General features: G+C 36.9%; 1 protein-coding gene across 1 annotated transcript in view; it reads right to left on the bottom strand.

Moving 5' to 3' along the window:
* Positions 1-6,037: 6,037 nt before the first annotated feature.
* Positions 6,038-25,719, bottom strand: part of rph3ab (rabphilin 3A homolog (mouse), b) — a 33,748-nt gene continuing 14,066 nt past the window's right edge. Inside the window, exons 10-16 of the mRNA XM_079865412.1 lie at positions 24,225-24,334; positions 23,360-23,486; positions 23,185-23,241; positions 20,414-20,568; positions 20,158-20,239; positions 15,130-15,226; positions 6,038-10,117 (exon numbers count right to left, since the gene is read on the bottom strand). Coding sequence (XP_079721538.1) covers positions 9,987-10,117; positions 15,130-15,226; positions 20,158-20,239; positions 20,414-20,568; positions 23,185-23,241; positions 23,360-23,486; positions 24,225-24,334 — 759 coding nt within the window. The 3' untranslated portion in view covers positions 6,038-9,986. The remainder of the gene's footprint in view (positions 10,118-15,129; positions 15,227-20,157; positions 20,240-20,413; positions 20,569-23,184; positions 23,242-23,359; positions 23,487-24,224; positions 24,335-25,719) is intronic.

The following is a 25,719-nucleotide window of genomic DNA, read 5'->3' as shown; positions in this document are numbered from 1 at the left end:
GTAACTAACGGTAAAAATAAGTTTCACTTAAATGCGATACTTAATCATGAATAACATAAGTGTTTTTGTATGTAACAGTCAGAAACTGTATTTGAAATTAAATTAATATGTATTATGACTTTATTTTATTTGACATGCAAAACATGACATGTTGGTTCGTGTTGAAGAGCCGCTAACAAAGGAATCTATTCACATATGTTTTCTCTCTTAAAATGTAAGCGAGTGGCAATATAAGCATTATCATATGTCTAAAAGATTGAAATCTGTCTGGTAAAACAAGAGCTTATTGATACAGTTAAGTCTATCTGCTATTTTATTCCAACATTTAGTTTATACGTAGAGTTACGCTTCAGCTAAGTTTAATGGTGCAATGCAAAAATATTTTGTAGTGCGTAAGTTGTAACTTAGTCCCCATTTACGTCAAAACTAGCTGGTGCTGGTGCAACCGACCCCAGGTGCTGCATAGTTCTTTGTTCCGTCAACATCGCATTATTAAAGGGATAGTTCACCCATAAATTCCTACCAGTAAATATGAAATGCATTTGTATTTTATTTTTAAACACCTTAATCTAGAAAGAAAGAAAGAAAATAAGAGTAAATAATCAATGAATAATAATATAATTAATAACCTTTTATAATTTGAGACCATATATTGTGGTCGTTTGATGAATTATGTCACGCTGACATCATTGATCAATGTCAAACTAAGATTATGTACCACAATGCCTTCTAACTATTTCATAGAAATACTAATGCCTTTCTTAAGGATTGCTTATATATGAATTGTATCTCTGGCTTATAGTGTCACAATAGAAGAAGACAATAGAAAAAACTGGAAAAGCAGGGCAGGGAATTTAACTGATTAAGCAATCAAAGTCACATAAGAGAATGTACTTTCATTTACTTCACTTAACATGTAATATTTATAAAATATATATATATATATATTTACCTGTCTGTGAGGCACTTAGTCCAATGTACAGTACTATCCATTGAAGCATCCATATCAATTTTCTGGTACATCTCTCCATGCTTACCCTGTGGATTTGTGGATCCCTCCACAGGTGTTTGAGAATGTTTGAGAAACTGCTCGTGTTTTCCATTTTATACCACCCGCTTTTGTGTGAAGGTCTAGGAGGGGCTGAACATGGTTATGTGTCAAAATGTCAATAATCCTCAGAATAAAGGAATGTATGAAATGTATAACATTTTAAAGAAAACATTACAAGTTCTTGTGCTTTATGGCATTTAAAAAAAGTGAAATCAAACCGTTTCAAACAAAGTAGATTGGTTATGTGGTTTATATAAAAATGAACATAATTGTGACTCTGGATCACAAAACCAGTCACAAGTCGCACGGGTAAATTTGTGGCAATAGCCAACAATACATTGTATGGGTCATTAGGATATTAATAAAGATCATGTTCCATGTAGATATTTTGTAAATTTCCTACCGTAAATATATATAACTTTTTATTTTTGAGAGAGAATGCAGCACAATCGCAAACATAAATGGACAACTTTAAAGGCGAGTTTATCAGTGTTTCGATTTTTTTTGCACCCTCAGATTCCAGATATTTTAAATAGTTGTAACTCAGCCAAATATTGTCCTATCCTAACAAACCATACATCATCTGAAAGCTGAATAAATAAGCGTGCCATTGGTGTATAAATCTCAATTTTAAAAAATTGACCCATGTGATTGGTTTTATGGTCCACGGTCACAATTAGTATACAATGGTAGAACAGTATTTTATTAATCTCCTGAGGGGAATTAGCAGATGTCAAAAGTGTACACTGAAAAAAAAAAAGAGACATGAACGGCCAGTAACGCATTGAAATGTGAAATTTTGTAGAAGAAAAACTGAAATAGTATTTTATAACAATAATAATTTACAACTGTGAAAAAATGATTTTATTGTAGTTACAATGTGATATAACCAAAATGATGACTTTTATGTTAATGGAAGGTTAAATTTGTAGAATTTGAAACTTGAAAGAATTCAGGTGTTCTTAATATTTAAGCTCTTTTAAAATGTTTAGGTGTTTTAACTTGACACGTTTACCTCATTTTGAGGTGACATTCTAGGTGACATTCTATTTTCTATTGTGTTTCTTATCAACAGCAACCCATTTATATCAATGAGAATAGCATTAGAAGTTTGTAAATTACTAAAATTTACATTTACCCCTGTAATGTGCCCTAACATAATGGATGCATAAAGGAATAGTTTGGCCAAAAATTAAAATTCTATATTCATTTATTCACATTCATGTGGTTTCAAACCTATATGGCTTTCTTTCTTGTTTCAGCTGTTTTTTTGTTTTTTTTGTTTTTTTCAATGAAATACAAGCTTTACGAGAGTTCACAAAGCATGAAGGAAGTGTGAAATTAATCCATATGACTTGACTGATATATTTTAGGCCTTTAGAAGAAATAAAATAGATTTGTATTATGACCAGATTGAAATTTAAGCACATAAATTTGAGAGTAACACTGATCAACCCAATCAAACCTGCCTGCCATCATAGTGAAAGTTTGGAAAAACAAACCAGCAAAATAATCATAGCTCACAAGCATGTATATGTTATACATACTGTAGTTTGAATAAAATGATTTGTCTATAAACGGATCTGCTGATCTAAATAGAGTCACGACGGCTATTCTGTTGTTGTCATGTGTTGCACTGTCCAATGATCAGCACAGATAATTGGTCCACATTGTGTGGTCCTGTCTCAGTTTTAGACATTCTGTCACATTAACAATCACATGCAAGATACAAGATATGGATTTTACCATGGGAAGGTGGTAGTTTTGTCAGCTGTGTCTTTTGTTTTTAATTAACGTTAGTCCTTCTTCTTCAAGCTGTGGGAAAAAATATTTTTTTTACAGAACAAAATTATGACCAGGAGATTAGACAAAGTGAGAGACTCCCAAAAATAATTCAATTAAAATTGTAAAATGTCACCTGCATGTCATTACAAAATGCTATGTTTAGACAAAGCTGATCAAGCAGGCAGACACAATGTTGCAGCAAGCGTGTATGGATTTCACAAGCCAGGGAAAAATATTTAGCAATTAATGAAGTAAAATGGCTGCATATACTATGAAAGAATAGGTGGAGGTGTTTTTCAGCGGCAGGGACTGGGGAATGGTCAGGGTAGAAGGAAAGCTGAATGCAGCAAAATACAGAGATAATGAAATCCTGGCCCAGAGAGTCCAGGGGCCTATACCATGAAGCCGGTTTAGGTGGCTAGCCAGGCATGTTTCAGTTTAGTTTGCACCACCAACCCTGGGTTTTAGGCACCATGAAAGTGGTTTGGCTTTTAGCAGTGTTCATCACCATAGTAACTTACGCTCCACAGCTAACCTGGTCTGGGGCAGGTTAGTAATGCTTATTTAGAATAAAATTTTTGTATGATTTAAATATTATTTATGATTTATTATTATACCCTTAATCGATCACACATTTACACTTTATCAATTATTATTATGCAGTTTAAATGCATAATTTTATAAAGGTAATATAAATACGCTTTAGAATTAATAGATTAAGCTATAAAATGACTACATGTGAGCATAAATGTTCAATTCTCTCTATACCTTTATCAACTGTATAAACTAACTTCACAACTTGTTCTTGCACTGATATAGAAAGACTTTATCTTTCATAGACAGCTATTTTCTTCTTGTTGTGTAAATTTGTTTAAATTCTTAATATTTTTCAATCTCTTAATATTCTGCAGAATAGAGAAGTCAATCGCGTTGCTGTAAATAAGCGTTCGTTGCTGTAATTGCTGTCAAACTTGCTTCAGTTTTATTTAGAGGCCCAAACTGAGCAAAAATATGCAATTTAGTGCAGATGCTGATATTTATATGGCCAAAAGTAAGATGAAGTTCTGATAGTTTGTCATGTAAATTAGCCAGACCTTTATAATAGTATATTTAAATGCTTAGTTTTATGATCAAAGCTCTGTAGTTTTAAAACATATAATGCAATGCAATACATTGATTCAACTTCCTCAAAAGCCTGATGGATCTTTGATACTCATATTTTAACATGTTTTTTATAAAAATGAAGTAAACCTCAAGTAAAGTTGTAAAGTGTTCATCTTGAAATATTACTAACAATATAAAAGTTATTCTTATGTGTTAACCCAGTAAATATTTCACAGCAAAAAGATACGTGAATCACAAGCTGAATGTGGACGTTTTTACAATTATACTAAAAGGCCTTTTACTCGCTAAAATGTATAAACTATCAATCAGACGACAGAAGACATGTAGTAGATTGTGTGCAACAGGTTTTTCAAGCAAAGTTTTGATAATGTTGATCATTTAAAGGCCTTAAATTTGTCTATCAAATATAATACAGTAAGCGTTATACAGTTAAAGCATAAACAAGAAAATGGATGCATTGTCAAAGATGCAGAGATCTACCAGAGTAAATGTGTGACTTGTGCACAAAATATACACACACAAAGCCCAGCACACTCTACAAAAGGTCTACCACGCACTGGCCAGCCTCTTCTGGTTTTGAGAGGTGAGATTAATGCACTCAGAAGGCTTCCCCAGCTGAATTTCGGTCTCTCCCTCCCCTCCCTTTTATATTTGGATTTGTTTCAAATTAAATACCAGAGTAATTTTATTAGCATCTTTCTCACACATTGAGGAAGTGCCTAGATAAATGCAAAAATAGATTGGGTTGGCAGTTAATAAATAAACAGAAAAAAAAACATTAATGCATCACATTTATAAGCAATTTGTATAGGCAATAACTTCAATATACATAATAATTATATGTAAATAATACTATAGTGCCACTATCTTGTTGATTTGTGGATGGTGTTTAATTCTGTGTATTGAAAATAACCACCAAATAATAATAAAAAAGTCTATACAGAAAACTGCTTCTGAAATATTTTTTTGGCCCATAAGGGATGATTTTAAGGGAGGATTATTCTTTTATTGAGTTACTAAAATACAGTATCTGTGTGTAAAAAACACAGTTATTAAAATACAGACAGACTTCCCCACTTACACTTACATTTGTAAAGAAACATTGTGTTAAGAGAAACAATGTCATTACCGTTACAGAGATTTTTATTTATTTATTATTTTACTATTTGTATTACCTGATAAGCAAACCAATAAGCCTAAATGTAAAGATAAAAAGATTGACAATATGGTTAAATATCCATACAGATTTTATACATACATTTTTTAAATTGTATTTTTGATTGTGATTAGTGACATTTCAATACATAAACACATAAAGAGTAGCAGAACACAATTTATGTAAATTTGGAATTAAAATGAATTCTCTATATTTTCTTTGGAAAATTCATTGAAAAGGAAGGCATGTTTGATGTGAATGTTCCAGACATGGGTGGACTCATAGTATTGTAAAACTGACAATGAATTTACCAACGCAATTAGACGTCAGTATGTCAATATTTATGCAGCCTTTTCTTTAGCAAATATTTGACACGTTGAAAACTCCTATAAATAAATTGCGTAGAAACAAAACTAAATGTTCTGGTTTTCTCAATAGTATGTTTTCCTGAGTTTTCCTAAGCCAATTCAGATGCTGTGACAAGAATTACTGATAAACTGAAACAGATTTGTGGTGAGGTTTAATGGTCCAAAATTGGTTAAAAGTCTTAAAAGCAGCTACAGAAAACGTTTGGTGGAGGCTTGGTTGTTATTAAATTCATGTTTTCTCATTTTCTCCATCCTGCACTGATTTTTTTTGCAATAAAAATAAAGTGAAAAGTACAATTATTTTTGTTATTAGTCAGATTGTGTCCACATTTGTGCGTTAAACTGATATTAAACCACATTGTCTGCACTCAAAGCAGAAATACAGATATTTTCAAAGGGCTCACAAACTTATTCTTACCACAGTGACTCCAAACGGGACTGATATAAAATAAAAATAAAAATAAAAATCCAATCATTTTCTGTATTCATTCATTCACATTGGTATAGACATGAAAGAAGTGCACATAAATGAAGTAAACAAATGACAGCAGTTTATTCTGACTTTTATTGGCCTCTGTGTTTTGAACTCCAAGTAAAATCTTTACATGCAAAACACTTCCCTGCTGTGCAAGTACATGCACTATATATATATACAATTGCATCATGGATGAAAGACTAAATTTATACAATAATCATTCACAAACTAAACTGGCAAATATGGTTTTAAGTATTAGACTGGTGTGCTCTATTTTGTTTGTTTTTTGAAAATGTCATACAATCATAGATAGCTCTGTATGTGAATAAGATGTCATGAAAAATACAGCAAGATCACATTCATTTTGAAAACCTAATTGACTCATCTGGACTACAAAAGCTTAGAGTTCGTGTTCAACCCGATCTCACAGGAAAACGCAACTATTTTACAAGGTGGCAATTTCATCTGAATTTGAATGATATGTATCATACAAATGAAATCATGTGTAAACATACGAATGAGATCGTACAAATTTGCGACCAATTCGACAAAATGTAAAATAGTTACAAATTGCCATGAGATTGTGTTGGTCATGTCACGTTTTTTTTATTGTTTTTTTAAATATGATATTCATTGAGGTTCACTTATAATACTTGCTCTAAATTTAATAATAAGTGAGCATTTTTCACCAGTCTCTGACCCTACAACCAAATCACTCCACTTTGAGGACGCTTACCCTTTGAGACTTCAATATCAGCTACCACTGTTATACTTAAATATCCTAATTTCACAAAGTGCTGATTTTGCTGAGTAGTAACAATAAATGTTTGTTTTTGGAGGATGTTTTAAATGGTTTTTATAGTACAGTGACCTCTTATATATCAAAATATCAAGGAAAACTTGATTCCACATGACATGACCCTTTCAAATTTTCTGTGATGTCAAACAACAGGCAACCACACTTCTGGGTTCTTCACACAAGCAGCTTATAGTGATTGACATGAGCATTGTTGCGGTTCTAATGATCTGTTTTGGCATTATATAGTCGGAGCTGTGGCACAGACGGTGGTGCGGCCCATATATAAACAACTGGCGTGCTCATGGGGACCCAGGTTTGAGTCTGGCTCAAATCATGTCCCAGTCCCTTTCCAGTATTTTCTCCCCAAAAAATAGCTTTAACTTTATTCATTATTTCATTTGTTGGACGTATAACAGGATGTTCTAAAGCCTAAGGCATGACATAAAAGTAAAATCAGATAAGCAATGCGTCTTTATTGCTTGAATACACATTTGAAAATTTGAAAACATTCTGGAGCTTTAGTTGTGGACATTATGGGTGGGTGACATACTGGTTGACAATTTTTGGACTATCGCGGTATCGGTTATATGTCTGAGAGATGGTTTTTGAGTGCTGTCTTAAGGGCCGTTTACATGACACCATTTTCAACTAAAAATGGCCTTTCATTTACATGACAACAGTGTTTTGGGGAGCTGAAAAAGCTAACTTTTGAAAATGGGTTTCAAAGTGCAGGTTTTTGAAAATGATACTGTAATCGTCTCCGTTAAACTACAAAAACATGAATCTGTGAAAATGGTGACGGCATGCACATGCGTATTACGTGTTCAGTCTATAGATTTACATCGCCAACTACTGGCCTGGCATGCATAATACAGCGTTTTTAGTCATTTTCGCTGATCCGTGTGAGTGGAGATCTTTTTGACAACATTTGTCATCTGTACAAAGAACTTTTTTTCTGTTTTTAATACATCGTTGTTGTGTAAACATGAAGCCGCTGCTTATAGAGCATGCAGGTACTGAGTTCTTTTTGCCGCCTAATTGGGCTTCAACGATTAAATACACACACTTGTCAAAATCCCAGTCTTTGCCAGTGTCCTCATAAACACAATCATTTATGTCTTAAGTGAATGTAAACAGTTGAGAAAAAAAACTCATGTGTAACAGTATATTGGATCAGTGCATTAGGTCTTAAAGTGACAGCAGCCTAATAAACCTGCTGTCATCTGTGTCAATGCAAAAAAAGAGAAAATCTCTCAATGCTCTTGACTAAATCACTTATGTCTCACTTTAACAAAAATAAATGTATATTTTTTTACGAAGGCTAGTGTTTGTTTGTTGTGACTGAAATTGGTGAAAAGAATTCTGAAATTTCTATGGTTTTTTAAAGCAAAAATAATTACATTGTGATATATATCGTTATCATAAAATAACCTTACTCGTGATATAAGATTTTTGTCGTATCACCCACCCCTTTTTTTGTTTAAACACATATTTGATCACATAAATAATAATATTTGATATTGATTAGGATTAATAAACACTGTTTTTGATTGTACAGTTACTTCGAGCATAACAAAAACCAACTACAACATTTTCGCATTTTTCTGCTTTGAAAAGTTTTCATTCTCATATCTTTTCATAAAAAGCCAATACGTGCCACAGTAGTGCCGAGACCGTTAGATCACTGATGGTCCTTTGGTGATTTAGAATGAAACGTATTATACAAAGCATACTATCACCACAATTATGGTTTAAAATGTTAAATCAGCTGTTTGTGTGATGCCTTGGTGAAATGCAAATCTACCAAGAGCAGCAGTGGGGCAATTGGCCATAATAAAGCAGAGGTTTTGTCCAGGACCAGTGAATTCTCATAATTTGTATAAATTCCAGAGTTTGCCTTGATCCAGTAATCTTGATGAAAAGCTCCAAAAAGCTTTTGGAAACATGTTTTAGCTCTTCAATTTAGATTTTTAAGCTCAAATTGAAGTGCAACAGCTCTGTTTCTGGGATCCTGAACAGCCCGGAAGTGTCGCTTTGAAGCGTTTGTTGGTAAACAGTAATTTCATTAACAGGGAGTAAATTATACAAAGAAAACGAATTGCATTCGCAATGATCACAGACACTCTCGTGCATTAGAGCTGGTTATAATAGCAAAGAATGGAAATGCTGAGGTCATTCCATTGTAAATGTGCTTTCCTGATGCAATCCTGTGATTAGACTGCAGTCACAAGACAAACAGGCTACAGGTGACTAATTAAAGTAATATTGGCTTGCTTCACAGCCATTAAACTATTTTAGTCTATTCTTTTATGAAATAATTTAATTTGTCCATGGAAGTCGTTGTCTTCACACAAGGGCATTTGTATTTTCAGCATATTATAGACCACAAATAAGATGCATGTTTGAAATGGTTTTGTGGAATAGTGTGCTTACATAGAAGTGTTGTTATAAACCAGGCATACAGAGCAATGTGTTACAAAATTTGTATTCATTAGAAGATTATCTAACCTAAGTCATATTAAATGTATCCTTGTCAAACAGATCACATAAAATGATTTGTAATGGTTTAAAATTCTTAAACATTCTTTGGATTTAGTCTTATCTGTGCTGTGTAAACATCCCTACATGCTGTTTGCCTATTGGTTTAAAATAATTATTTAAATTTGATGTTGAAGGTGTTTAAATAAGTCAATAAAGTGTTAGTTTTGTTAAAGTGTAAATTTTAAATTTGACCTGACATTCTAAATGGCCTGTAAACATTCATAGACTGGGTAAAACTGGTTAAAATAGGGATTATATATTCTGTATCTGCCTTTTTTTTAAAGAGAAAGACTTTAATAATTATTTTTAATAAGAGGTTGCTAAGAGACATGATATTAACGCATTCCCACAACAAGGTAAATATTTGGAGTTTTTACAACTTAAACTTTAACTTAAAAAAACACAATGCTACTTTGGCCAGATAAGAGAACATGGCATGACATAACAGTGCAGTTCTTTTACTTTTACAATGCTAACCGATGGTCATTTGTATGTAAGTCACAGTGAACAGTAGAGCTCCAGACATCACATTTTGTTCTTTGAAAGCATATTGTGTGTCAGCCGGACAAGAACAATATCGGTACAGCCCAAAATATGCATTAGTGGAGGGGAATGGAGTTGGCAAATGGGCCAAGTACAACTTAAGGAAGTGAAACTGTCAAAGGCATGCACAAAGCTTTAAGAGCCTAATCACTTGAGATGTGATTCTCGTTATGAAGAGTATGCCAACGCTCAATCTTCTTGTCTTTGTTCTTTAGGCATTCATACCAGTGCTTCAAACGCTCACCTTTGGCAGTGATTCCAAGCTGGCAGCCCCCTGATCATGAAATATTAGTAGTATTAAAACATACCAATGCAATGTTTATTTTCAATAGAGGAATGAAATGAAAGTCAGTGGTGAATGGTCAATTTGAAACATAATGACAACTGTTTACACCTAGTATCAACATGTTTTCTGGTTCACAAGTAGACATTGCTAAATATATGTGCAAATGGTATCAAGATGGCGTAGATCAAAACCCAAAAATGGTTTGGTTCCATCACCCTGAATTCAATGTTTGTTTGTTTTTTTGAAAAAGTGTTTTTGGTTAAATGCTTGAAATAAGGTCTGTGGATAACACAAGCTCAAGCTATTTTCATGTTCTATGACATAAAATACATCAATATTACCCTCTTGTGATATTTTTTTTAAAGATTTACTGGTCTTGAAAAAGGCAGTTGCTAACAAGTGTCTAAATGGGACTACAGAGGTTCAGGGAAACTTTCAGAGAAAATGTTTTTTTTTGTTGTTTTTGTTTTTTAAATAAAGATTGTAAAAGTTATCAGAAGCTTAATGGTGGAGACATTGAAGTCATATGACCGTGGTGTAGTTCGTTTATATGTTACACTTTTTACTTCTTCCGAATGTATTATTCTGAATTTCAGAATTCATAAGTTGTGTTAGTTTGTGAAGATAACCATGATGAACAAAATGTGCAAGAATCTTTTGTTAGTCACAAAGCTTATTTTCTCTAATAATCCAAAAGCCAATTGAAAAATCCTATTGGTTAAAAAGTGGAATTTGGAATTTGTGGAATTTGCATGCCGAGCTACTCCCCCAAGCAAACGGGTATATAAGATGCCGGCCCACATCCACTCATTCAGATTTTGCTTCGGAGCTGAGTGGTTGCAGACAGTGGTCACTCTTTCCAGTAACAAAGCAATGATAAGAGTGTGCAATGGAGGAGATCTCTCTTGGTGGTGGAGAGGGCACATTCAGTGGGTTTTGCCATTCACAAATAGAGCAGTGCACAGTAAAGTGCAGCGAAATCCCCTTGTGCACTTTAGCACAAAAGAGCAGATTTTCCTAAAAGAGCAAGCAGGCGAGCATCTTTTTAAAGATGCCTTTCCGTCCATGTGTTTCTGGATGCGGTCGTTTCCTGTCTTCATCTGATGGCCACGATCGCTGTCTCACATGCCTGGGGCGAGAGCATGCTGAGACAGGCACTACAAGGGCATGACCATGTCGACATTGCGGTCGCGACTCTCCTTCCTTATGAAGGCTACAGTCCCCTCTGATGTTACCCAGCTTGCTGCCTCTGCTCAAAGCAGAGCCACGAGTATGGTTAACATTCTGGGAGACCTGAGGGTTACAGTGGGAGCGTTTTACCCATGCCAGTCCCCACGGACCTCCCGCTCCTCTGCAGTGCTGTGTGCCATTGAGCTGCCGAGTGATGGCACGGGGGACCCAGCATGTCATTCGGCACTCCAGGTGAGAATTAGATGTCGATAGTTGCATCGGAGTGCGGGATAATTGTCCTCTGCAGAGGAAGATAAGGCTGAGCTTCCCTCTTTGGCCGTGGTCGCTCATGCCGAGTCGGATGCAGAGTTGATGGCCATGCTTGGACACAATTGTCCTGAGCACTCAAGGTTGGATGATTGGTTCCTTGGTGCAGTGTGCGGTTCACAGCCGCGTTCTGCCTCAGTACCTTTGTTCCCGGAAGTGCATGAGGAGGTTCTGAAGTCCTGGAAGGCACCTTTTACTGCACGAAGCCACTTCGCAGCCTCCTCCACTCACACTACCTTTGAAGGTGGGGCTGCCAGGAGATTCCCCAGGTGGAGCGTGCAATTGGCAAAGTGCGCTTTCTTTCATCTCACAAGGTGGCCTCTTCGGGGAGACTGTCGAGGACTACGCCCAGCAACCAGGGGCTGCCCCCCAGTCTGCTCGTCGCTGAGGGCATCCCCCCCGGGGCGTCTACATCTGCTCTGGCGCGACCAGAAACTACATTCCAGCTGCCCCGATGAGCCTCCCAGGCCCTTCACAAGCTCCCGTTCAAGATGCTAACGCTGAAGTGCATTGTCACATGCGATCGTCCCCAAGATTGCTTCGCAGCAATCAACCGGAAGGACATGTATTTCCACATCTCGATTCTGCTTCGACACAGAACGTTTCATTGGTTTGCCTTCGAGGGTCGGTCATACCAGTACAAGGTCCTCCCCTTTGGGCTGTCCCTGTCTCCCCACATCTTTACCAATGTCGCAGAGGCTGCCTTTGCCCCACTAAGGGAAGTGGGCATTCGCATTCTAAATTATCTCGACAAATAATTAAGTTCACTCTCAGGATCTTTTGTGCAAACACAGGGACCTGGTGCTCAGGCGTCTCAGCCATCTGGGGCTTCAGGTCAACAGTAACTGCCTAGAGTTGTTCGCAGTGCTGCTCACCCTGTTCCAGTTTCGGCCAAGGCATTGTATGCTTACGTTGCATGTCACAACTCGTCCGCCATCTCCTCCCCTTGAGTTAGCAGCGGCTTAGGTCACTCTGCACCATTTACATTCCGAGCGAGCTCAATCGTGCGGCCAACGTGCTCTCATGACAGCTCACATTCCTGGGAGAATGGAGACTCCATCCCCTGGAAGTCCAACTGATCTGGGGTCAATTCAGGAATGCACAGGTAGACCTGTTTGCCTTCCAGGAGTCCTCCCACTGGTAGCAATTTTACTCCCTGATCGAGGCCCCCCTCAGCACGGACACATTGGCACACAGCTGCCCCAGGGTCCTACACAAATACGCATTTCCCCCAGAGAGCATGCTCGCACAGACACTGTGCAAGGTCAGGGAGGACGAGGAGCAGATATTGATGGTTGTGCCTTACTGGCCCACCTAGTTCCTGGTTCCTGGTCTCTGGACCTGAGGCATCCCGGCCTAGGCAGGACCTACCGCAGAGATCTTTCCATATGTAACACTGCCCCACGGGTCAGTCCATATGTGTATTTCCACATGCTCCTCCCTACGGGTAGGATGTGGCCTCCCTTTCCATTGGAATAGGTGCACTTCCCCAGCGTTAACACAATGATAATGGATGAAAAAAAGGGGGAATAAAGATCCGAAGCACTCTTTCCGTGAAACAAAACCACAAGGACAGCAGCTACGACCGTCTCCATGGTAAGCCCCATTGGCATGGATAGCTATCACTTGGGCTTACGTGGGGAGCTGGGGGAATCGGAGATGTTATGTCCCCCCTGCCAGAACCCTGAACCACCCACTGAATGGCCGGGACACAGTCTTGGCTCCACAGCATAAACCTGGATGTATGCCGCCATCTTATATACCTGTATGTACGAAGGGTGTGGCTCGGCATGCAAATTCCACTCGCCAATTCCATTGGCCATTGGCAGAGGTGATTGGGGCTTCCAAGTGAGACCCCATTTGTCAGTCAACATAATGTCTCCGTTCTCTCCATCAGGGAACGAGGGTTACGTCAGTAACCAAGAGGTTTTCAGGCATAGTTGTGCTTGGAGTTAATTGTTTTATTTGTGATAATGCAATAAAACATGCCAAATTGTGCAGAAAAATGTTTTGGCCAGGCTGTCATATAAAGTAATTATGAACACATGCAAATCAATTTATGCAAATAAATGAATATGTTGTAGTCCATGTATGCTTTTTCCTGCAAGCTTTTTTGCTTTTCTATGCCTTTTTTTGCATAGTAAAATAAAACCTGTAGTTGTAGATTGACTTTTTGCCAAATCATTTTGTCAGATAAATATCTTAAACAGGTTAAGTGTTTTGATCTTCCCTCATATGTAAAATATTTAGGAAATATAAAATATTTTCATCATATTTTGACAGTTTAATCAAACTATTAGGGTCATTTAAAACAAATATCCCTTCCTAATGTTATCTCCATATCTCCAAACCTGACCAGATCAGCCAAGACAGATGTTAATACCAGGTGTAAACATAGCTTAAGAAAAAGTGAATACAATGACATATAATAATATACAGGGCCTGAAATTAACACCCGACCACACGCCAAATGCGGGTGAATTCTGCCATTGGCGGGTAACACTGTCAATCTACCTGCCACATTGGCAGGTAGCCAATGAGAATCGACCCTTCGCGGGGAGTTTGATTGACGGCGATCTGGCCAATCATAATCCGCCGAATCCGCCTTTTTTTTTTGTCGACAAAGCAGTCAGGAGAGTTCAACGTTGGATGATTTGAACTTGAAAAAACGGAGTGTACTGAGTAGACCTACTGACATCTTTCCGCAGTTAAAACTTCATTCCTTCTTATGTTCATTCATGTTTATTTTATGCTATAAATTAACTAGAAAGAAGAGATGATCGGTTCACAAGCAGGCACCACAGCGATCTGTAAAGACACATTACAGAGCCACAAAAACGGTATTGTCTAAATTTCTTTAAAAATGACCAAATTTTAACGTTGATACTTTGTTTAAAATCAAAAGTAACCAGGACTGTCTTGTCTGTCAGCGTGTTGTCAGTGTCCTCCTCTCTGCTGCGCGATGTGTTTTTCATTGCGTGAGATCATGGTTTGGCGTGAGCGCGGTGTAGCTTGTCGGACATAGCAACAGTAACTAAAGCGGCTGGGTCTTTGCGTTTTTTTTTTTTTTTTTTTGTTTTTTTTTTGCAACTGTTGTTATTTGACATTTAAACGAAGTCAGCCATACGCACCAAACGCGAATATGCGTCTAAATTCGCGCCTGACGCGCTATTCGCGTCCGGTGCGAACGCAACATAACGGTTCCTGAACGCTGTAACTAACAGCTGCCCAGCGATCAACACAGCCGCGTGTGATTTGTTTACATAGCCTACGAGCTGCACTCGGTCTATATCTGTATTCTAAGAGTTATTATTACTTGTATGGATCTCGTTAATAACTTGACAGCACTTAAATGTGTATTCTTACAAGTTAAAGAACAAATGTTTGTGCAGTTCCTTTTTTTTCACCTTTTATGAGGCAAAAAAAAAAAAAAAAGCTGGCTGGTGGTCAAAAAAGTTAACTTCAGGCCCTGATAATATATATTACAAAATAAAAATAAATACCTATATAATCATTGGATTTGCCAATGTCGTAGTCCCATACTGAGATGTCAAGAGTCTTTTTAGCCAGCTCTGCATGCTTAATTTCATAGCTGAATTCCTGCAAAAGAACAGTTCACATGTCAAACGAGGGGAATCTTAGAAAAAATATCAAAGCAGCAGGAAAATAGCAAGCACAAAGAAGAACTCTCGGAATTGCAAAAGAACACTAACAAGGCTTCACATTGTTAAAATGTTGGACCAGATTATTCAAACACAACTACAGGAAAGAGATTACAAATGGAAATTATTGTCAGCATTGCAGTTGTGTTGCTGGCTTATTTACTCAATTAGGGTCATAAACTTAAACTAATGTTTACCTAAAATTACCAGTAGATTGAAAATATTTAATCATGATTAATCGCACAATTTTTTAGACTTAAATCACAGATTTCACACGGGCAGAAATTCGACTATACATACTTAATTTCCTATAAAAATGTAATATGTAATTAACATTTTGCACATAATTATAGACAAGCATTAAAATACCCCAAGTTTAAAATAAAATCAAGGGGAAAAAATTCCTAAGTCAGGGATTCCCAAAAATGTTTTGTCAGAGTTGATTTTATGCTCTTTGGCATAAAATATTAACTTTAAGTAAGTACCCCTGATTTTAAGTTAATATTTCAATAATTAAGTTAATATTAATCCTCTCTTTAATATGATCACCATGTTTAACTTGAACATTTATAATTACTAGTTCAGTCAGTAGATTAAAATATTTAATCAATTATTTACACGATTTTTCAAAGTGAATCACAATTAATCACAGATTTTGTTATGAAATGCAGAAATTTGTCTATATATACTTTAAAAAAAACCATCTAAGGTTACTTGACTGTAACCCTGTTCCCTGACAAAGCGGGAACGAGATGCTGCGCTGATTTAAGTGCTATGGGAAAATATCTTTGTTTGACCGGTTGTGAACACGTGTGGCAAACACACCAAGAATTTGCCTTAAATAACCTTTGATGATGATGTATATCAGAATGCACACGTCAGAGGCTATAAAAAGATGTGAAATAGGTGCGCTTTTCAGGTCACTTTGTCTGAAGAACGTCCTGAACACACCCTAAGTGTGGCAGTGCATCTCGTTTCCACTTTTTCAGGGAGCAGGTTTACGGTCAAGTAACCTGAGACATTCCCTTTCAAAAGCTACTCTAAATGCTGCACTGATTTAAGCGTTATGGGAACGAGAATACTAATCCCGCCACACTGGAAGTGTCTGGACCCCTCAAGGTGGTGTAGTGTGTGCACACAAACAAGAGAAAGGCCTCAGACATGAGTTTGGGATGTTGACTCAAGGACGTGTGAGCCCGGAGTAACATGAACATCCAAACTATAGAATCTAATAAATGTGTGCAGAGAGGACCAGCCTGGCGTATCACATACTTGCGGCAAGTCTCTCAAGCCTCTTGCTAAAGCCCTGGAGGAAGCATCACCCCTGGTAGAATGAGCCGTAACACCCAGAGTCAAAGCTTGACCATGTGCCTCATAGGCTAGGATGATGGCATCCCTAACCCAATGGTTACGGCTACTCTAGCACTGAAACAATCTGGCAGTGGACTGGGTCTGCATGAGAGAATACATACATTCTCCTAGTGGAGGGAGCCCTGGCACTCACAATTGTCTCTATTACATCCGCTGGAAGTCCAGTGTCTCTTAGCCGGTCTTTTAAAAATGTGACGCTTTGAGAAGCCCCCGCTTTCTTTTTGCCTCCCGGAACATACTGACAACGGCGTTGCCGAATAGGCAACTCCTTATCCAAAATTCCTTCTCCTTGATGCCAGTGAGGTTGATCCACAGATGTCTTTCCATGGCGACCATAGCACCCATGGAACGGCCGATGGTACGGGCCATTTGCTTGGTTGTGCGCAGAGACAGGTCTGTGGCTAGGTGCAGCTCAGTGAACACATTCTCACTAACATTTCTCCCGCTCGTGCTCAGTTCTTTGAGCAGGTCAGCCTGGTACGCCTGCAATACTGCCATGGTGTCCAGGGCAGCACCTGCCTGACCTGCCACCTGGAAAGCTTTCCACACCAACGTGGATGTAACTCTGCATGGTCTGGAGGGAAGTGCAGGCTTTTTAAGTGATGATGTGCTGCCAGGGGAGAGATATCCCGAGAGCATCTCTTCAAACTGGGGCATCATCGTATAACCCCGTGCCTTCACACCAACGATAGTCGAATAAATCGATGTCGGGGGCACAAAGACACAGAAAGAATATGGTTTACTCCATGACTTTGATAGTTCGTCATGGAGATCTTGAAGGGGAGGGACCGTCTCTCTGGTGCCTTCCCTTGGCCACCCGACAGAAATCTGTTGTCTAACTTCGATCATCTGGGGGTCTTTTGTTCCTGTGGCCAATCTAACTGAAGACTGTCCACAGCGCAAGTGACTAGCTCTAGTAGCTCATCGTATGATCTGTCATCACAACAGGAGCGCTCAGAGGCAGCGCACTCGAAATCCATTTCCCCAAGAGAACAAACGTCCTCAGCCCGGTCTGAAGAAGTGCCAGAGTGTGCTCCAGAAGTGTGCTCAAGGACCTCACGATCTGGTTAAAGAGCAAGAGAAAGGGGAGGACCAGTCTCCTGCTCTTCAGTCAGATCGACACGCGAGCCCCATGATCTTCTCATCAAGGACACGCAGGCTCGCTCTTCCCTATAGAAGGCAAGTCTGGAGCGGAGCACTTTGATGGGAAATGACTCGCAGTCCTGACACTCTGATATAGCGTGCTTCTCCCCTAGACAATCAATACAAAAGATCATCCTCCGATATGGGCTGTGAACAGGGTGGCACACATCTCTTTGTGGATTCTCGCAACATGATTCTCTTTTTTTTCCAACTCTTTTCTTTCTGTTGCAGAGAAAGAGAACGAGAGTGAGAAAGACTTTATTCCTGCCTGACAAAACTAACTCCTAGCAAAAGGGATAGTTTAAGGAGTAGCACACACGGCACACAATGCGGTTCTGAAGACAAAGGAACCTGAAAGCGCACCTGTCTCACGTCTATTTGTAGCCTCTGACATGCGCATTCCGATAACGTCATCATCAGAGGTTATTTAAGCCAAATTCTTGGCATGTTTCCCACAAGTGTTTACCACCGGTCAAACAAAGATGTTTTCCCAAAGCGCTTAAATCAGCACAGCATTGAGAGTAGGTTTTGAAAGGGAACAAAACAATTAAATGTAATTAACATTTTGCACACATAGCCATCATTTAAAGATAGAAAAGCATTAAAATAGCCAAAATTAGAAGAAAAATAAATAAATAATAAATTATTGACATAAAATATTTACTTTAAGTATGGCTGTGTTACAGGAGATCTGTGTTCTTTGTATGTTGGGGTGGGTTTTCACTAGGTTAGTTCAGTTTCTAGTGTTTTCAGTTGGTTAATCATTGTTTTTACATTCATTTTGCTGAGCAAGTTTTGCCAATCAGGTTTGTTCTGTGTATTTAAGCCTTGTGATTATTTTTGTTCTTTCTCAGTTCTCATTGTGAAATTACAGTTGTTCTTCTCCTGTTTTTGAGTTTTGTTTAATAAACATATTGACACACTGCTGCAAACAGATCCTTTCCCTCACGTTTGTACAACCGTTTGTGACACCCTGAGATTTTATGTTAATATTTCAATAATTAAGTTAATATTGATCCTGCCTTTATTTAATGAATGAGCAATGTTCCAATGTTAAACATGAACATATAATTACTAGTGCTGTCAGTAGATTAAAATATTTAATCAATCGGTTGATTGCACTTGATCACATATTTTTAAAGTGCTAAAATTTGACAGTGTATATACACTTTTATGTTTTTCCTGTCAGATTGCATTTAGTTCATTCTGAAAGAAAGAAAACAAAATAATATAATTAGCATTTTCCAAACAAAGCCTTCCACATAAAGATAGAAAAGCATTAAAATAGCCCAAATAACATTTCCCTAAGTCAGGGATTCCCAATTTTAAAGAATGTCTTTAACATAAAATATTTAATTTAAGCATCCCTGATTTTAAGTTAATATTTCAATAATTTAACAACAAATTTTCATGTTCACAGTTCTCTGATGTCGGTTAATGTCACATGACGGTAAATACAATTTTTTATTTTTTATTTTGAAATTGTTGAATTTATTGAACATATGGAATTTTAACATAAGAACGCACAGTATATCAGACAACGCAATCCAGAGATTTAATTAAATCCACCAATGCATTTGAATAGGCCTACCCAAATAAGCAACAGATGAATTATCACAATTAGAAAATCTTGGCATATGTCATAATCTCAGATGTATTAAGCAAGGCACAGTGAACAGGCTCCTGCTCCTGAACTTAAAGGGTTTGTTCACCCCCAGAAATGAAAATTCTGTCAGTAATTACTCACCCTCGTAGTGTAACAGCGCAGCGCTACGTCAGAATGTAGGCTCACTATTGGCCGACGCTGGTCATGTGTGTGATGCTGGCCAATAGTGACCCTACGTTCTGACGTGAACTCATGTCAGAGGCCCACACAGAAGAAAATGAATAGTTGAATAAAGTGGTTATTTTTGGGGGGGGTTTGCGCACAAAAAGTATTCTCGTCACTTGATAAACTTATGGTTGAGCCACTGTAGTCACTTGGACTATTTTAAACATTGTCTTTACTTTCTGGGCCGGCTATACAATAACATAGAAGCCTATGGAGGAGTGAGACAGCTCTCAGATTTCATCAGACATATCTTAATTTGTGTTCCGAAGATGAACGAAAGTCTTACGGGGTTGGAACAACATGATGGTGAGTAATTACTGACAGAATTTTCATTTTTGGGTGAACTTACCCTTTAAATAATTAGTAGTTGGGTATGAATAACCTGGTCAAACTTTTGTATTTGTGTCTGCATTTCTCTGGATCACTGTAACCTGATCCAGAGTATAGACACCTAGAAATAAACAACTATTTGATTAATTAATAAAGAAATATGTGAATAAATGCATTACAAGTGGACAACATACCTCATTAAACTCTGGGTTGAGTGTCTTCTTCTTGATCTGCGTCTTGTTCTTCGCTTTCTTCCCCATATCAGGTTTCAGACATCTATTCATAGAAATATGCACATAATTCAAAAGGTATTGGTTTAATTTTTTAGAACAGATTTAATATGAATGCTATATTTTAATGTTGTTTAATGCCTTAACTTATATAAGTGTTTCCTAAGCATATAATAAATACTGTATCATGTATATAAACATTGAGCAGAGAGAGACTTACATTTTGACAAAGGGATCAGAGTAGCCATTTGCATCCATTGCTGCTAAGTGAACACAGCGTACAACACCTACAATGAGACGACTCAGCTGGGTGTTGTACATTAGGGTAATCAGGATACGTCCTCTCTCTTCCAGCTCAGTGCCATCCTTCCCAGTCTACACAGGTACAAAAATAGAATGATAGCACAGGAGTGTTCATTGTAAATGTAGTTATTGTAGAAACACCTCATGCTACAAATAGCATGGATGTTAATTCATTCTGCTTCTGCTGGTATTTGCAGTTGACATACAAATACACAGGATGCACAAAATAATGGAATCAGTAAATGAAAATCAGTGTAAAAAGACTAGGGTTGGGCTTCTGTGTCATCTGGTCAAATCTGCAAACCTCTGTTAATGATATCCTTGAGAAAAAGAACTGCACTTAATTGTAGTGAATGTGTACATAGTGTAAATTTCAAAAGCATGTTTTTAATTGGGTCAAAAAAGCACTCTAAATTTCAGCGAATTGCATTTATATATAATTTTAAACTATAATATATTTTGATTTAATTGCACCAAAGTGCAATTGAGTGTCCAAAAAACATTACATTCAGTTTGCACTCAAGTATATTGTTTTAAAGTATATTATTTGTGTGATAAGTTATTTTAAAAGTATGCTAGCCTGTATAATAATAGTATAACTGCAAGCTGAATGTGACCTTAACCCTCAGGTGCTCCTCATTTGGCTGTAGCTCTTGTTATCGTCCCGGTCAGAAGTGACCGGACACCTAAAAATTAAACTTCCTCCACCCCAGTAAAACCAATGCAATTTATTTTTGTTCAATAATATTTTTTATTTTTTAATTAGTATTTAGTATTTTATGGTACTTATTAATATTTGTGCAATATTTATGGATAATTTTTGCCATTGAAAATAATACCAATTTTTTTTTTCTAATTTTTTAAAATATTTTTTCAATTAATTTAATTATTTATATTTCAGATTAATATAGAGACTAGGCCTTTTAAATCCAATTTTTGAAGTCAGATTAGCGCCATCTGTTGATAGAAAATAAAATAAAACATGTCGTTCCATGGTGTTACCACTAGATGCCTGTATAGCTCTCTGTGGAGAGGCATTTTGTTTTTTGTTTTTGGACAAAATTACGTACTTTTAGATGTGGATTTGAATGGTTTTTTTTTTTTAGAAATTCTCAAATAATACTTTTTGTTGTTAAGGTTTATAAAAAAAAATGTAATGTGAAGTGTACACGTTTTCTTTGCATTATCACTAGTACAGTCAAAACTGAATACAGAGAAAAACAGGTAACATTACAATTCAATAAAAAAATTACAAAAATAAACAGTATTGTTTTATCCCAGCTTATTATTATTTATCTTATTATTATTAATAATGATTATATTGATTATTATTATTTTTAATAATTATATATATATATATATATATATATATAATTATTCTATATGTAAGGGATAATGCCCGACGAGGTGTCCATAGAGCTGGTAAGTCCCGCCCATCCGTAAAACCCCAAGTGGACCTCTAGGTTGAAAAATCGTCAATGCAAGTGAATGGGAGAAAATAATTATTTTCTGGTCCCGTTTGAATTGTGCCATGAATGTGAACATATGTTGTCTGTGAATTTTTTATATAATCTTTCATGTTACGAGTTTGACAGTATATGGTATGATTCTTAGGCTAGCAGTTGTGGAAAAGACATAACGAGAAAGACTACATGTCGCCTATGTGACGTCACCCCATAAAGTTGACTTACCCGTGGTTTTCACCAACCTCAACGATTTTGTCCTCTCCCTGAAAGAAGGCGGTGAAGTGCACCAAAGACACAGCCATGTTTAGCGGGATCCGTGAGCTAGTGTCCGTGTGCTAGTGGTGTTGACGTTTCAAACGCGTCGAAAGCAGCGAAGAGTTGTAGTCCACAAAGTGCTCTCACACAAAGTCTAACCGTATCAAACTTCTACACGCTAAATTGTAGCATTCTTCACACGAAAAGTTATATAAAAAATTCACAGACAACATATGTTCACATTCATGGCAAAATTCAAACGGGACCAGAAAATAATTATTTTCTCCCATTGACTTGCATTGACGATTTTTCAACCTAGAGGTCCAGGGGGATTAGCGGAAGGGGCGGGACTTACCAGCTCTATAGTCAACACCACTAACATACATACATACATACATTATATATATATATATATATATATATATATATATATATATATACATAATTAATAATTACAATATATATATATATATATATATATATATATATATACATACATATATATATATATATATATATATATATATATATATATAAATTATAATTATTAATTATGTTATGTTTTTCACTATTGATGTTTTAGAGTTTCACCCCTCAATTGCTGAGCACTTTTCTTTCTGCATCGTGGCCGATTTGTAGAGAATTTTTGTGTTTTTGTCAATTTCCCATTCATTTCATATGGTCGGTCATTTTTGACCGAAGAGCACAAAAGGGACTATTTTTTTTTAAGACCACTTAGCCTGCTCGAAACATTCCCTCACTTTTTTTGTGTGTTCACATTCCTAATGCCATAAATGTCACCAAGTTTCGTACCATTCCAATTAAGCTGTGATTTTTAAAAATTCAAAACAGAAAATTTTCCGGTCAGAAGTGACCGAAGAGAACCTGAGGGTTCTTAATGTAAATACATTGTTAGGTGTTTTCAATAATTTAATATACCTCTATAAATATGAGTATAAATATTTACCTCATCCTCATAGAGGGCGATTCCTCGTGCACCACCTGCAGTTGATGTTCTTTTTGTCTATGCAAAGAGAGGCAAAAAAAAAAAATCATTACGTATTTGAAAGTAATATATCAATGGTTGTCAGTAATAAGCATGTCTGTTACGGGTATATGAGTATGAAGTATGAAGCACTCACTTGGACAACCCTCTCTAGACACACATTAAAGTTTTTCTTCTGATTGAACTTGAGTTTTTTCAGTGCAACTCTGGTTTCTCCGATAAACTCATTGTGGCCAAACTTGTCTTCATCACAGACAGATATTCTGCATAGACATAAGTAAAATCCCTTAAATAGTTAAACATGTATCCATGATTACTGAATGTCCAATACATAAAAATAAAACATCACTTTCAAAACACAAGAACAAAATACTTTTATAGTCTATGATTAGCTAATTAACTGGCAGTGTTGTTATTGTTAACTAAAACTAAAACTATTAAAAATAGTTTTTAGCCATTTAAATAAAGTTGCAATAAAATAAAATATAAATATAAGATGAAAAACTTAAACAACAAATTTGTAATGTTGCACTGGCAACTGGTGAAGAACTAAAATTACTAAAACGAAAACTGAAATCAAAATAAATTAAAGCTAGATTGAAATATTAAAAAAAAAATACAAAAGCAAAAAACAAATAATAAATAAATAAAAGCGAATTCAAAATATCTATAACTGGTATACATATTTAGTAATGAGATTTGATGTTGTCTTAGAGTAAAAAGAAGAAAAAACTGTTACATCATCAAATTAATTTACTATATGACCAAGTGATGAGCATTGCATTTAAGTTTCACATTTTATCAGTTCTTGCTTTCCCTGGGAATCAAACCCATGACCTTGGTGTTGCTAGCGCTATATGCTCTACTATTTGAGCTAAATCTTTCCACATCTTCCACGCAATTAGAAAATATGTCAATTTATTTTGAATGTGGCCAACATGGCAGAACTATGGCAACTGTAGAAGAGCACTGTGTGTGACTGTAACAAAGTAGACTTAAACCTGAGGGTCTTGCGCTGCATATCGTCATCTGTCAGCCCGTGGTACACCAGCGTCTCATTCCAGTTTGGGTTGCGAGTGTTGCGTAGGGTCTTGGTACGTAATTTAGTTGACTGCATTGACAACAAAGATGCTCTGTTTAACCATCATTGCTTGACCAGTATTAAGTATAACTTGCATAATTGAGGCCTTTCTCATGAAGCTATAGTGGTTCTGAGTTGACAAAACCGAACGGGATCAGTGATCTCAAAACGCCACTGTACATGCAATAAAGTTACCCTGTACATGAATGTAGTGTTAACAGCGAACAGTCAAACACATGAAACATGAAGAGTCCTTTCTCTGCTGAAGATAAAGAGATTTATGCTAGAATCAATGGAAGTGAGTTTATTTAGTTTATAATTAGTATAACGTGCAGTACATCGAGTTTAAGAGAAAACATAAGCTCAGTCATTTGAAATGCTTAAAAAACACTATGTAGATTAATTCTATAGCCATGGCCAAAAGTATTGACAGTGACAAAAATGTTTCGCAATGTTTGCAGCTTCAGTAGATTATTATTTGGTATACTTGAAAACAATAGTTTTAATGGCTTTTTTGTTAAAAACATTCAATATTTGCAAAGAGTCAATAGAGTGTTGACCCTTCTTCTACATAACCTCTACAATTCGCTCTGGCATCCTGGATATCAGCTTCTGGGCCAAATCCTGACTGATGCCGATCCATTCTTTCCTTAGTGCTCAGAGCAGATCACAATTTGTGGACTTATGCTTGTCCACATGCCTTTTGAGAATTGACCACAGGTTCTCTATGAGGTCATGATTGGGGGAATTGCCTGGCCACAGATCCAAGATTTCAATGTAATGATCTCTAAGCCACTTCATTATCACACTTTCCTTGCTCCATCATGTTGGAAAATGCAGGGATCATCACCAAATTGCTCCTGGATCAATGGGGGAAGTTGCACTTGTAGGATGTTTTGATACCATTCTTTATTCCTTTCAGAGTTTTTGGGAAGAATTGTGAGAGCCCACCCCCTTGGATAAAAAGCAACCCCACACATGGGTGGTCTCAGGATGCTTCACTGTTGGGATGACACGTAGCGTTCTCCTTTACTTCTCTGGACAATTGATTTTGAAGATGTACCAAACAGTTAGAAGGTAGCTTCATCAGAGAAAAGAACTTTGCAGCAGTCTTCTGTTGTCCAGTCTTTGTACTCCCTGCAGGATTTCAGTCCATCCTTGATGTTTTTCCTGGAGAAAAGTGGCTTCTTTGCTGCCCTTCTTGAATCTGCATGCAGAAGCACTCGAAACCATCTGCTGCCAATACTGAGAATACTGAGCAAGCTCTGCACTGGTAGTGACAATTCTGAAGCTGAATCCTAAGGAGGGGATAGTCCTGGTCCTTTCTGGCCACTCTGGGACATCCTGAACCTTATTCACGGCAGTTGAAATTCTCTCATTGAAGCTCTTATTGATCCGGTAAATGGTTCTTTTAC

The sequence above is a fragment of the Squalius cephalus genome (genome assembly GCF_949319135.1).
Source record: "Squalius cephalus genome assembly, chromosome: 3".
Lineage (NCBI taxonomy): Eukaryota > Metazoa > Chordata > Actinopteri > Cypriniformes > Leuciscidae > Squalius > Squalius cephalus.
This window is presented reverse-complemented; position numbering and strand designations above follow the sequence as displayed.